The sequence below is a fragment of the Diorhabda sublineata genome, chromosome 5 (assembly GCF_026230105.1).
Source record: "Diorhabda sublineata isolate icDioSubl1.1 chromosome 5, icDioSubl1.1, whole genome shotgun sequence".
Lineage (NCBI taxonomy): Eukaryota > Metazoa > Arthropoda > Insecta > Coleoptera > Chrysomelidae > Diorhabda > Diorhabda sublineata.
Genome location: NC_079478.1, coordinates 2,666,352 through 2,676,743, shown reverse-complemented (window position 1 = coordinate 2,676,743; position 10,392 = coordinate 2,666,352). Strand labels below are relative to the sequence as shown.

Sequence of the window (10,392 nt, the reverse complement as noted above, 5' to 3'; positions counted from 1 at the left end):
ATGAATACAGTATCTTGAAACGATGAAATTGATTTGTGAAAATATAAATTAGGAAGTGATTCAAATTGCATTGCAATTTCGCCAATTTTGATTAGCGGTTTCCACTTTTTCTTATTATTTTGATATCATAGCGCTATCTTTTCTGATCGTAACCTACTGAGTTATGTATTAATTCTCATCCTTTTTTATTCAAATCTCGTCGTGGCCACGTCCTGTATATCCCACCTAGTTCAATTTTGACGTTATTAAGCATTAATTTCGTTCTGACTTAATATGTCACCAAACATCGACAATTTCATATGTTTCTAATATGATGTCTCTCTGGAGGACTTCCTTTTTGGCAGTGCAGCGATCGCACTTACTTTGACTCAAGCATTTTCAAACCATTGCTGCCGACGCGTTCTTTGTACTGCCTTTTTATGATATGATACTTAATTAACGATAACAGAACTTGTGAAATCATATCCGTAATTCGTTTTTGTAATACTAAGTCTTTGGTTACTGACTTTCTGATGAACTGGCTCAAGCCATTCAAGTAGAACCGTAAAATTACAATGAGGGTTATTGCTATGAAATTTTTGCAAATCTTGTGATCACCAATTCATGAAATTGATACTGACAAGCTGTTTGGAAACTTTGCTCACGCTGGGTAGCGAAATTTTTTCTTCAAATAGTCAACACCCTAGGAATTAAACGTCAATCCATGGAATGGGCATATACTTAGTCCTTAAAAAGTAAAATTTCAACAAATTCTGACTCAAAAATTCATGTGCATCGAGACGGAAAAATCAATGCAAATGTTTGCTGCGAGATCATCACGCCTCACAATGCAGAACGAGCGCTGAGGATTACTGGTCAGATGTCACTCTGCGAACGTGACAAAAAACTACTACAGTCACTTGGCTGGCACGTGCCAGTTCCCTACAGTTCAGACATCACTCCTAGTAGCTTCCCCTCTTCGTACACCTTAGATATTTCCTTGATGGTCAATACTTCAAAGATGATGGCGAGATGAACGAATTTGTTTACATATTATTTTAAACACAGGAGTCAATCTGCTATGACAAGTAATAATTTAAGTTTAAAAATTGGTTTAATGCTTATAGATTTTTGTACAATACATATTTTTTTGTATCTGTACATGTCTTCTTATATTCGCATAACCAAATGGAACTTACTTTGTGAATATATTTCTTAAATCAAGATTATAAAGCTATGGATATCCGTAATTAATGTCAATATATTCAAATTTATCTAGACAACTGACACGTCCATTTCTTAAGTCATATCTTGTTTTGAATTTTCTTTATTCTTTGAAATTATAATTTTACTAATCTATTCCATTTCCGCCGCCTGTGATCTTTTGAAAATTAAATTAAAGGAAATAGGTTGTTACATAATGATAACACCTGATATGAAAGAAGTTTTTACAACATATGATTTAATTGACTGGTACAAAGCATAATTATATCTATATAAAGAAAAACATGTGTAATAAGGTTATTTTTTGATTAAATAGAGGTTGAGAGTTGAGAAATGACTTTATTCGTCGTTACACTAAAGATATATCAAAAGAAACTATTGGCAGCTTTCTATTATTCACAAAATTATGTCGGATGAATACTTCGTTTCAGTTCTATATCGTGTGAATAACATACCTTAAGTCTTTATATATTTTAAAATTTCAAGCTGAAATATTTTATGGATGAATATTGAAATATCCCGTAAATATAAATGATTTATGTTTGGGGAATGATTTCTCTCATGATTTTCAAAATATTAAAAAAGTATGTAATCATAGAATACAAACAAAATATACTTTGGGTACCTACACAGAACGATTTTGATAATAAAAAAGTGTTTTATCAATTTTTTGGTTGTATTTATGAAAAAGTCGTGTTAAATTACCAATTTGGTAATTACCCGTATTTTCTTTATAACCCTATATATGAAAACTGAAATACAGAAACGATTTTGTGATTTCATTTTTCATAGTTCATATTTAAATCAAAATGGCTCATGTGAGTATATTAAAGATAAACCCAAAACGAATAATAATGTTATTTTCTTATTTTTAGAAACTTTATACAATATGTTTGATTATGATTTTGATTGCTGCAGGTAACTATTTTACTTTCTCTAACCTTTCTTAGTCTACTAATACGTTTCACTACGAACAATCAATTATTATTAGATGAGAAATCTAAAGTAGAAGTTACTTGGTTCAAATCCATGGATATTATTAATATTTCATATAATTCTTAGAAAAATATTCGATTTCCATAGCGACGTTGCTCACTCGCATTCTATTCACATCCATATCCACCTTATCCAACATCTAGACCACACATTCTGTGTCTCCAGCACTACTTTTACTATACTTTTAGCAGTTCTTGCTTTATAAACGTTTTTCTCATAATACGCATAATTTTTCCTCATATTCTTAGCATAATTTTGGCTTCTTCATTTGTCATACTTATGTTTCTTGCACCATAAATCATAACTGGACTGTTTTAAGCCTTATTTTCATCATTAATTCTCTGCCGTTTAACATTTTTCTTGCACTTCTCTCATACTTTTTCTATTCATTTCCATCGTTCATTGTCAATTCACCTTGGTTCTTGAATTTCTACTATAACACTGTCTTTTTGCTACGTTTAGTATATTTCGACATCCCCCATTTTTTCGCATTCTTTCTTCTCTCAATATTTTATATCTTTGATACTATATTCCCAAAGTTTACTATTACTTACTTCATCTCCATTACTAATTTCTTCCGTTCAACTTCGTTGTCAGCTTTCCTGTATTATAAAAGCACAGGATGTTTAATAATAAAATATGGTGGATTATTTTATTAAAAACAACAAAAAATATGAATCAACTTCCTCATAATTAAGTCGATTATCCCGATGGAAACAATCCTGGAAAGGTTCTCTCGCTATGGCTTATCTGTAGATATTCCATGGTGCTAAATTTGATAAAAAATGCGAATTCAGATAGACAGGAAGACAGAGAGATAATTCAAAAGGGAAAAGATCCCATTCTCCAAGTCTCTTCTTTGGAATTAAGTTTCACAAATGCGCTGGTACACTTGGAACAGATTCAAAGAGTACTATGCACTCGCAATGGAGATGTTCAATTTGTATTGATTCACCTTCTTACACAGCTACTACATTATTATCATTGATTGCATCAAATATTTTCTTCTCTTCTTCTCATAGCGTCATAGTTTTTGTTTCTATTATATGCTAAATCATTTCAGTCGCTTTCATCCACGAATGTACACCACCTTAAAATTCCTTCTCTTGTTGTTTATTCTATTATTTATAAAACATCTTCTGTGTTTTTCAAAGGATTTCTTCTTGTATTATTCCATATGATCCTAGAGCTAAGTTATTTGATAATCAAGTAATGAGAATGGTGGTATAAAAATTATGTGATTCCGTACTTATAGATCGACTCCAGCCACTCAACCAGATGATGAAGCAAATTCTATAGTCTTTGACTAAAACCTCAACAGCATCCTCGTCACAGATGTTCGTGTCAGTGCGCACGTTTTGTATTTATCGTTCCTTTCAGAACATCTTATGCGTACAATACACAATTTTTAGTCGTTGCTATAGATCTCTAGCACCAATGAATGCATGCAGATGGATAAAGCAGAGTTGCCATAATATACGATGGAAATTTCGTTAAGAGTTCCGAAATAACCATAACTTGATTGTCAGACCCCGTAGTTCTACCTTGAATATTGAATAATATTTCTTTTGCTGCTATAGTTTCAACAAGTTATTTTTTTAACGTTCCTGATATAGATGACTTTTTTCATGGCACGTTTGTGGATTTAATTAGATTTTTCATCCCTATATTCTCGTTTTTTGTATAACGAACTAATTACCAATACATTTGTTATCATTATTATTGTAGTCACATGTTCAGAGGAAGAGAAACAGCCTAAATCAAGACATAAACATCATCATTCCACAACAGTAGAATCGACCACAACACCAACCCCAACTACAGCATGTACAGCATCCACAGCGTCTAGTAAGTATATTAATAGTTGAATCAAGTCTTCATATGAATGTTAAAATTTATAGTTATTTGTTACATGACGAGTAATCTAAGATTTAACAGTGCTGGTATCACACATGTGGAAATATATATTCATCTTGACCAAAATTTTATAATGAGAAACTAGGATCCATGCGGGCAAATAAATTCACACATACACACACGTGCGCGTGTGAAAACCCGTCCCCCTAAGAATCCCCTGTCATTTCCACAGTTTCTCATCCTCTTTCGCATCCCAGCTTCGCACGTAGACTCCTTCCTCTCCTCTACGATCAACGGGAGATTCCGGGAAGTCTTAAATTTTTGTTAATAGCTAGTCTATTGGGTATAAACTCTTGTCTTCTTGGTCCATACGTCTTAATGTGTGTGTGTGTTTTCGCTGCTTTGGTAAACCTTTTCTAACCTTCTTCAGCAAGAAAAGATCTAATCAGAGAGCCTTCTCTATAGCTGTCTCCGAAGTATAAGTCAGCATTTGCTTGTGAAGTGTGGAGTTACCGGAGGGTGTCCTCTTGTGTATGGGTTGACGCGGAAAACTTTTTCTTGTTTGTTGTTTGTTTTTTAACTTTTTTGTATTGTTTTTAGTTTTTTTTATGATTTTTTTTGTATTTTTTTACTAATCTAACTTACCCTACTTAACCCATCGATCCATTCGTCTTCTCGGACTCCCCTGTTTTCTGAAATCCTCTCTGGTGTACCTAATTGAGTTCCTTAATTGCACGTTGCCAGCTCCTTTCTGTCCTGTTGTCCAATACTTTTTGCGGTCCCGTTTATCCTTATAGTTCATCGCTTCTTGTTGTCCAGTGGGCATTTTATGTTTATCGTTATATTTTGTTGGGCCTGTAGTTTTTTTCTGTTTGATTTTCATGTGGTTAACTTTTGATAAATTTTTTATTTTGTCTTATATACAATAATTATATACATGAATTATACAAAAAGCACTGAACGTAACACCCACTAACTATTCCATTGAATTTGTTCATGATAATGTACTTTTACCCACCTTGAACCAATTTGTAGCAACGTATTATACATTTTTGGAATCAGCTTTTCAACTTTTAGTTGAAAATGTTAGTGTTTGTTTAGCTGTACGGTTATATGCTCTGTATAATTGCACCAAAAAATCAAAAATATGAAGCAGTCAGCAAGCACCATGAATTTCTATATTATCCATCGTTTCCACGAACATTTTCTGTGTCCTAATGAACCTTATTTGAGTACATTGTACTTTGTTTCACAATTTGAGTATGTATTATTTATTTATTATACAATTTTTGTTTTAGGTAAAAGAGAAAGTAACATTTTCGCGGATATAAATGGTAAGTGTAAACGCCTTTGAAATGAAGGCTTAAATTTTCAAAATTTAATCAAATTTCCTGCATCAGGAAAATTGATCATTTTTCGCTGAAACTGAACCTTGTTGTACAGGAATCGATTGTACTATAACATATCAGTACTTAACTAAAGAAATCTCTCAATTCTTCAAAAAATTAGCAGTCCAGGGTGGTCAAATACGCAGAAATATTCCAAATATTACAAAAGTACATCTAGAAAGACCATATTTATTAGAATTGAATTTGTTCATGATCCTAAAGTTTTTTTTGTACTTTTACCCACCTTGAACCAATTTGTAGCAACGTATTATATATTTTTGGAATCAGCTTTTCAACTTTTAGTTGAAAATGTTGGTGTTTGTTTAGCTGTACGGTTATATGCTCTGTATAATTGCACCAAAAAATCAAAAATATGAAGCAGTCAGCAAGCACCATGAATTTCTATATTATCCATCGTTTCCACGAACATTTTCTGTGTCCTAATGAACCTTATTTGAGTACATTGTACTTTGTTTCACAATTTGAGTATGTATTATTTATTTATTATACAATTTTTGTTTTAGGTAAAAGAGAAAGTAACATTTTCGCGGATATAAATGGTAAGTGTAAACGCCTTTGAAATGAAGGCTTACATTTTCAAAATTTAATCGAGTTCTGCATCAGGAAAATTGATCATTTTTCGCTGAAACTGAACCTTGTTGTACAGGAATCGATTGTACTATAACATATCAGTACTTAACTAAAGAAATCTCTCAATTCTTTAAAAAATTAGCAGTCCAGGGTGGTCAAATACGCAGAAATATTCCAAATATTACAAAAGTACATCTAGAAAGACCATATTTATTAGAAAGACATACAGTTAGCATTTAACTTTGCCGATAGTGAATGGAACCAGACGTCTTTATCACTTCGTCGCTCTTCGGAGGACACAAATTTTTACAAGGAAACTTTAAAATCACAGGAAGCAAAGTCAAAGCTGTAGATTGGATTATCAAACAATTCTCAGCCAAATTTCGTCAAAACCACCTCAGCTATTCCTAAAGCTGTATGTGGACAATCATTGCTATTGAGGAGAATAACATCTGCATTCAATGCCTCTTGTTTTGACTGACACCTCGCAATTTTCGTAATGTTTCGCGTAGTGTTTTGGGAATTGAAAAATTTCATCTCGGAAACCTGCTACGATGCGGGACCTGTCATGTATTTGATACATACGTGCAGTTGATACAAATAATTTTGTTAACTTTAAAGGGAAAACATCGGAAAACTTACTTTATAGATGTTAGACACATACAATTATTATTTAGTCAAACAAAATAAATTTTTGAAGGTATCAGAATAAAATGTCTTCGTTTGCTAAGGAATAGAAGTAATTCCAAACGCAATATCAATAAATTTGGTTTTCAAGGATTCTTTTTCTTTTTTTTCAGAACTCATCGGCATATTGAAAAGTAAGAAGATACAGTAATTAATCCTTATAACGCTTTTATTTCGAATTTTATGGAAATTGATAAAATTTTTTGATTTACAGATTTATACGCACAAGTTCAAGGTAAGGTGTTATATGTTTTTTCATTAATTGAATCAAAGAATCAGAAAAACAGTGTTAATATCTTAATTTTTTAATTCTAGAAATATGGGATATGATTTCTGGTAAGTTTAACTTTGATTTATTTTTTATTTTTCAAGATTTTCATTGTTTAATTCACAATTTTAAAGTCAAAACACCACATTAGACAACAAGAAAGTGGAAAAATAAAAATGGAGATAGCCAACAGCAAATTAAATATATTATGATCTTAATATAATAGTATAATAGCAGAAACGAAGATGATATGATGAGAAATAAGGTGATTTTACAAAAGATCGAACAGGAACCAAACGGAAACTAAAATGTTGAAACTGGCGCAAACACATCAAGACAGAAACATCACAAAGACGGAGCAAAATGACAGAAACAAAAAGATATGAGATAAGAATATAAGAAAAACAACTAAAACAAGTAACACAGGAATAGGTCAGACAAGGGAAAACAGTACAGCACTTAAAAGAAGTGGTAAAAGGTCCGAAAGAGTGGAAAAAATTAATAAAAGGACAATAAAAACTGAGATCCCAATGCTTTGACGCTCGAAAGGGCATAAACAGTTCTAGAAAAAAAGTGAAAAGACGATACTTTAAATGAAGAAAAAATTGAAATCTGTTGTTTATGTTCCAAAAAACCTTTAGGTAGGTATGGAACTCCTACCATATACAGCATTTAGTACGGACCTTGCACCGTCAGATTACTGTTATTCAGATCCATGGCGAAACGCTTGCTTGAGAAAAAAAATTGAATTCAAAGGAGATGTTGAAATCATAGAGAGACAATTTTTTGAATCTAAGATTAAAGAATAGTTTCACCTAGGTCTCAAAGAACTTGCTGAACGTTCTGTTGAAATTATAGAATACGATTGCCATGGTTCGAACTATTATGAAATTCAGTAATAGTTAGAAAATCAATTTGCTAGTATATAAATCTTGCAATTATTATATAATAATATGAATTGGAGTATAATAAAATTACAGTTCATGGAAGAATCCACGAAACAAAATGCTGAAGCAATCCCTGAAAATGCGATTCTCCTAGGTATAAATCTTGTTCCATTATCAAAATGGGAAAAGAAAAAGAAAGTAAAACATGAATAGCTCAACTGTATATATATGAATTTTACGAAAATTGTTATATATTATTGATATTCGTTAATATACGGAGCTATTATTAAATCAATCGTGAAGAATTTTTGATATGATATGATAAATATTATTTTTTTAATCACAAACATATGTTCAATCCATTCTAATGATCATTTATAAGCAACGATTAATTTGTATATGTATATTTTTGTAACAAATAATGTTTTTATTTTTTAGCTGCTCCGGCAAAAGAAAAAATTAATAAAGCCTTGAGTGAGTAGTTCAACTTTTCCGATAAAATCAAGCAAATAATCTCAAAAAATTTCAAATTAATTGAATTTATTGTTTTAGAGAGAGTAGGAGACATACACAATGATGTAATATTAGATATTCTAAGAGGAATAACTGGAGGTAATTGAAGAGATTCTATACATAAAATTGCAGATGAGCCAATTTTGTTTATATATTGATATATATGGTTTTGAACTCATTAAAATGATGTTTCTAGTTTTACGTTTTTTACAGTGAATCAATTAGTGTTTAGTATGACATTTCAGGTACCATCTTTCTACATTATTTTCTGTCTCTCACTTTTTCTTCCAATTCACAGCCCCCAGTACTCTCAGGTCTTCGCATGTTTCATCTTACCATCTGGATTTCGGTATTACTTTTAATGTAATGTCTGTTATTAAATGTTTTTTATTATGTCTTCCTTATTTAGTGCTTCTTGAGTAGTTATTTATACTTCTTTCCTTCCAGTTTTCTTTCGTTTTGAGGATTCTTTTTATTTGTTTCCGCTCCATTTTCGAGTTTTCCCTCTTGTTCATGTATTAGATTTATCACTTTATTTGCTTTATGACCATATGATTGTGTATCTAGTACATTTTTATTCTTGTACTTCAATTGAGATGAATATCGTTTAAAAATGATATTTTCAGTATAGTTTATTATCTGCTTTGATTAATTTATTATTATCTGATTACAAATAATTCTTCTTGATTCACAATTAAATCATCATTGAAAATTAGCAAATCTGTTAACGTATATTCTTAAACCGATTCATTAATCTGTTTTTTTCTCATCAATTTGACTAAAATTCTTTGTTTTTACTTATTTCAGAAGATCAGAAGTTTTCAAACGTATTTGATGTCGTCGGTAAGTATTAAATGATTTTGTTTTTATAGTTATTTCATTAGAACAACGTTCAAACTTGCGAATTAAAATATTAGAGGAAAACCACAAAAATGAGATAATAGCATTTGCCCAACTTCTAAAACATCGGATTATATCACAATGTTCTCAAATACAACCGAATCATCGTATTGATTTACCATATTACTTTGTAGGGGTTGTTATATTTTTGGATTGAATCAAATTAAAAAACGCTATCTGTCTATAATTAAAACGATATACATCAGAATCATTATGACTACATGAGAAATATACAACTACTAGACAATAATTGTACTACTACTCCCAAATTTAATAAGTTTGACATGTGTTTACTCTCATTTACGGAATCTGAAGGTTTAAAATATATTCCCAAAAACTTAAAAATAAACTTTCTACCTGGTTCCTAATTGTTTATCTACATTTCTACTACGAGAAGGTGTGACAATTCTTCTTAAACCAATTTGTTTTCTATTAAATCTCTTCTTGAATTCTGAGAGTAGTGGGAAACTGGAAGAAACTAGGAAAGGATAATAATAATACGATAATACGACGATGTTTTCCACTATAATCAACCATTCTTGTACAATGAATCAAACATTTTGGAACACTCTGTCTCTCTTTCCGAACGCCTTGACATAAAAAAATTGAAACTGGTTGTAGAGAATCGAAATTGTTTATTCACGTCTTCCTCAAATGCATTTTCATTATACCAGAAGCTTATAAATTCCATATTTCATTGAAATAAAATATTGACTTAAGGCTGAGTGAAAATTTCTAATATTCATCTACTTACAGGGTATGTACTCAGCGAGCTGAAAGGAGAACTGGTAGAACTACTGAATTAGTGAGGAATACTTGGAGCACTTCGTCCTTTATGAGATATATTTGAATCGAATAAAAGTACTCACAGAAATATGTGTTTTATTTATCCTCTATAATTTTAAAAATCAGAATATCTTAAAAAGTGTTTTTGCAAGCTACCTGCCTTGTTTGACAATATATTTTTATAGTCGGAGAGCTGGTCGCCACTTCGACTAAGGTACTTTCACAAGGCTGAAACTTCTTCTTTGTGTTATTTAATATATTTAAAGTAGAAAAATCAACTTCTGGTAAAGTTATCGTGGTTGCAACAATATCCACT

General features: G+C 31.2%; 1 protein-coding gene across 2 annotated transcripts; it reads left to right on the top strand.

Annotated features, from left to right (window-relative positions):
- Nucleotides 1-1,946: 1,946 nt before the first annotated feature.
- On the top strand, nucleotides 1,947-10,164 carry LOC130444309 (uncharacterized). Of its 2 annotated transcripts, none has more exons than XM_056779386.1 (11): nucleotides 1,947-2,021; nucleotides 2,079-2,121; nucleotides 3,928-4,047; nucleotides 5,969-6,004; nucleotides 6,836-6,856; nucleotides 6,937-6,957; nucleotides 7,038-7,058; nucleotides 8,316-8,351; nucleotides 8,430-8,489; nucleotides 9,198-9,233; nucleotides 10,047-10,164. In XM_056779386.1, exons 1-11 carry the CDS (start codon nucleotides 2,013-2,015, stop codon nucleotides 10,094-10,096), a joined length of 453 nt encoding a protein of 150 aa, XP_056635364.1. In that variant the 5' UTR covers nucleotides 1,947-2,012; the 3' UTR covers nucleotides 10,097-10,164. The 2 variants fall into 2 exon arrangements, with proteins under 2 accessions (XP_056635364.1, XP_056635365.1); XM_056779387.1 differs by lacking the exon at nucleotides 5,969-6,004 and adding an exon at nucleotides 5,355-5,390.
- Nucleotides 10,165-10,392: the final 228 nt, after the last annotated feature.

Bases quoted from the DNA above. Each gene is read 5' to 3' on its own strand.
- LOC130444309 (XM_056779386.1), top strand. The intron at 6,857-6,936 runs GTAAGAAGATAC...TTTGATTTACAG, and splicing joins ACTCATCGGCATATTGAAAA to ATTTATACGCACAAGTTCAA. The intron at 8,490-9,197 runs GTAATTGAAGAG...TACTTATTTCAG, and splicing joins TCTAAGAGGAATAACTGGAG to AAGATCAGAAGTTTTCAAAC.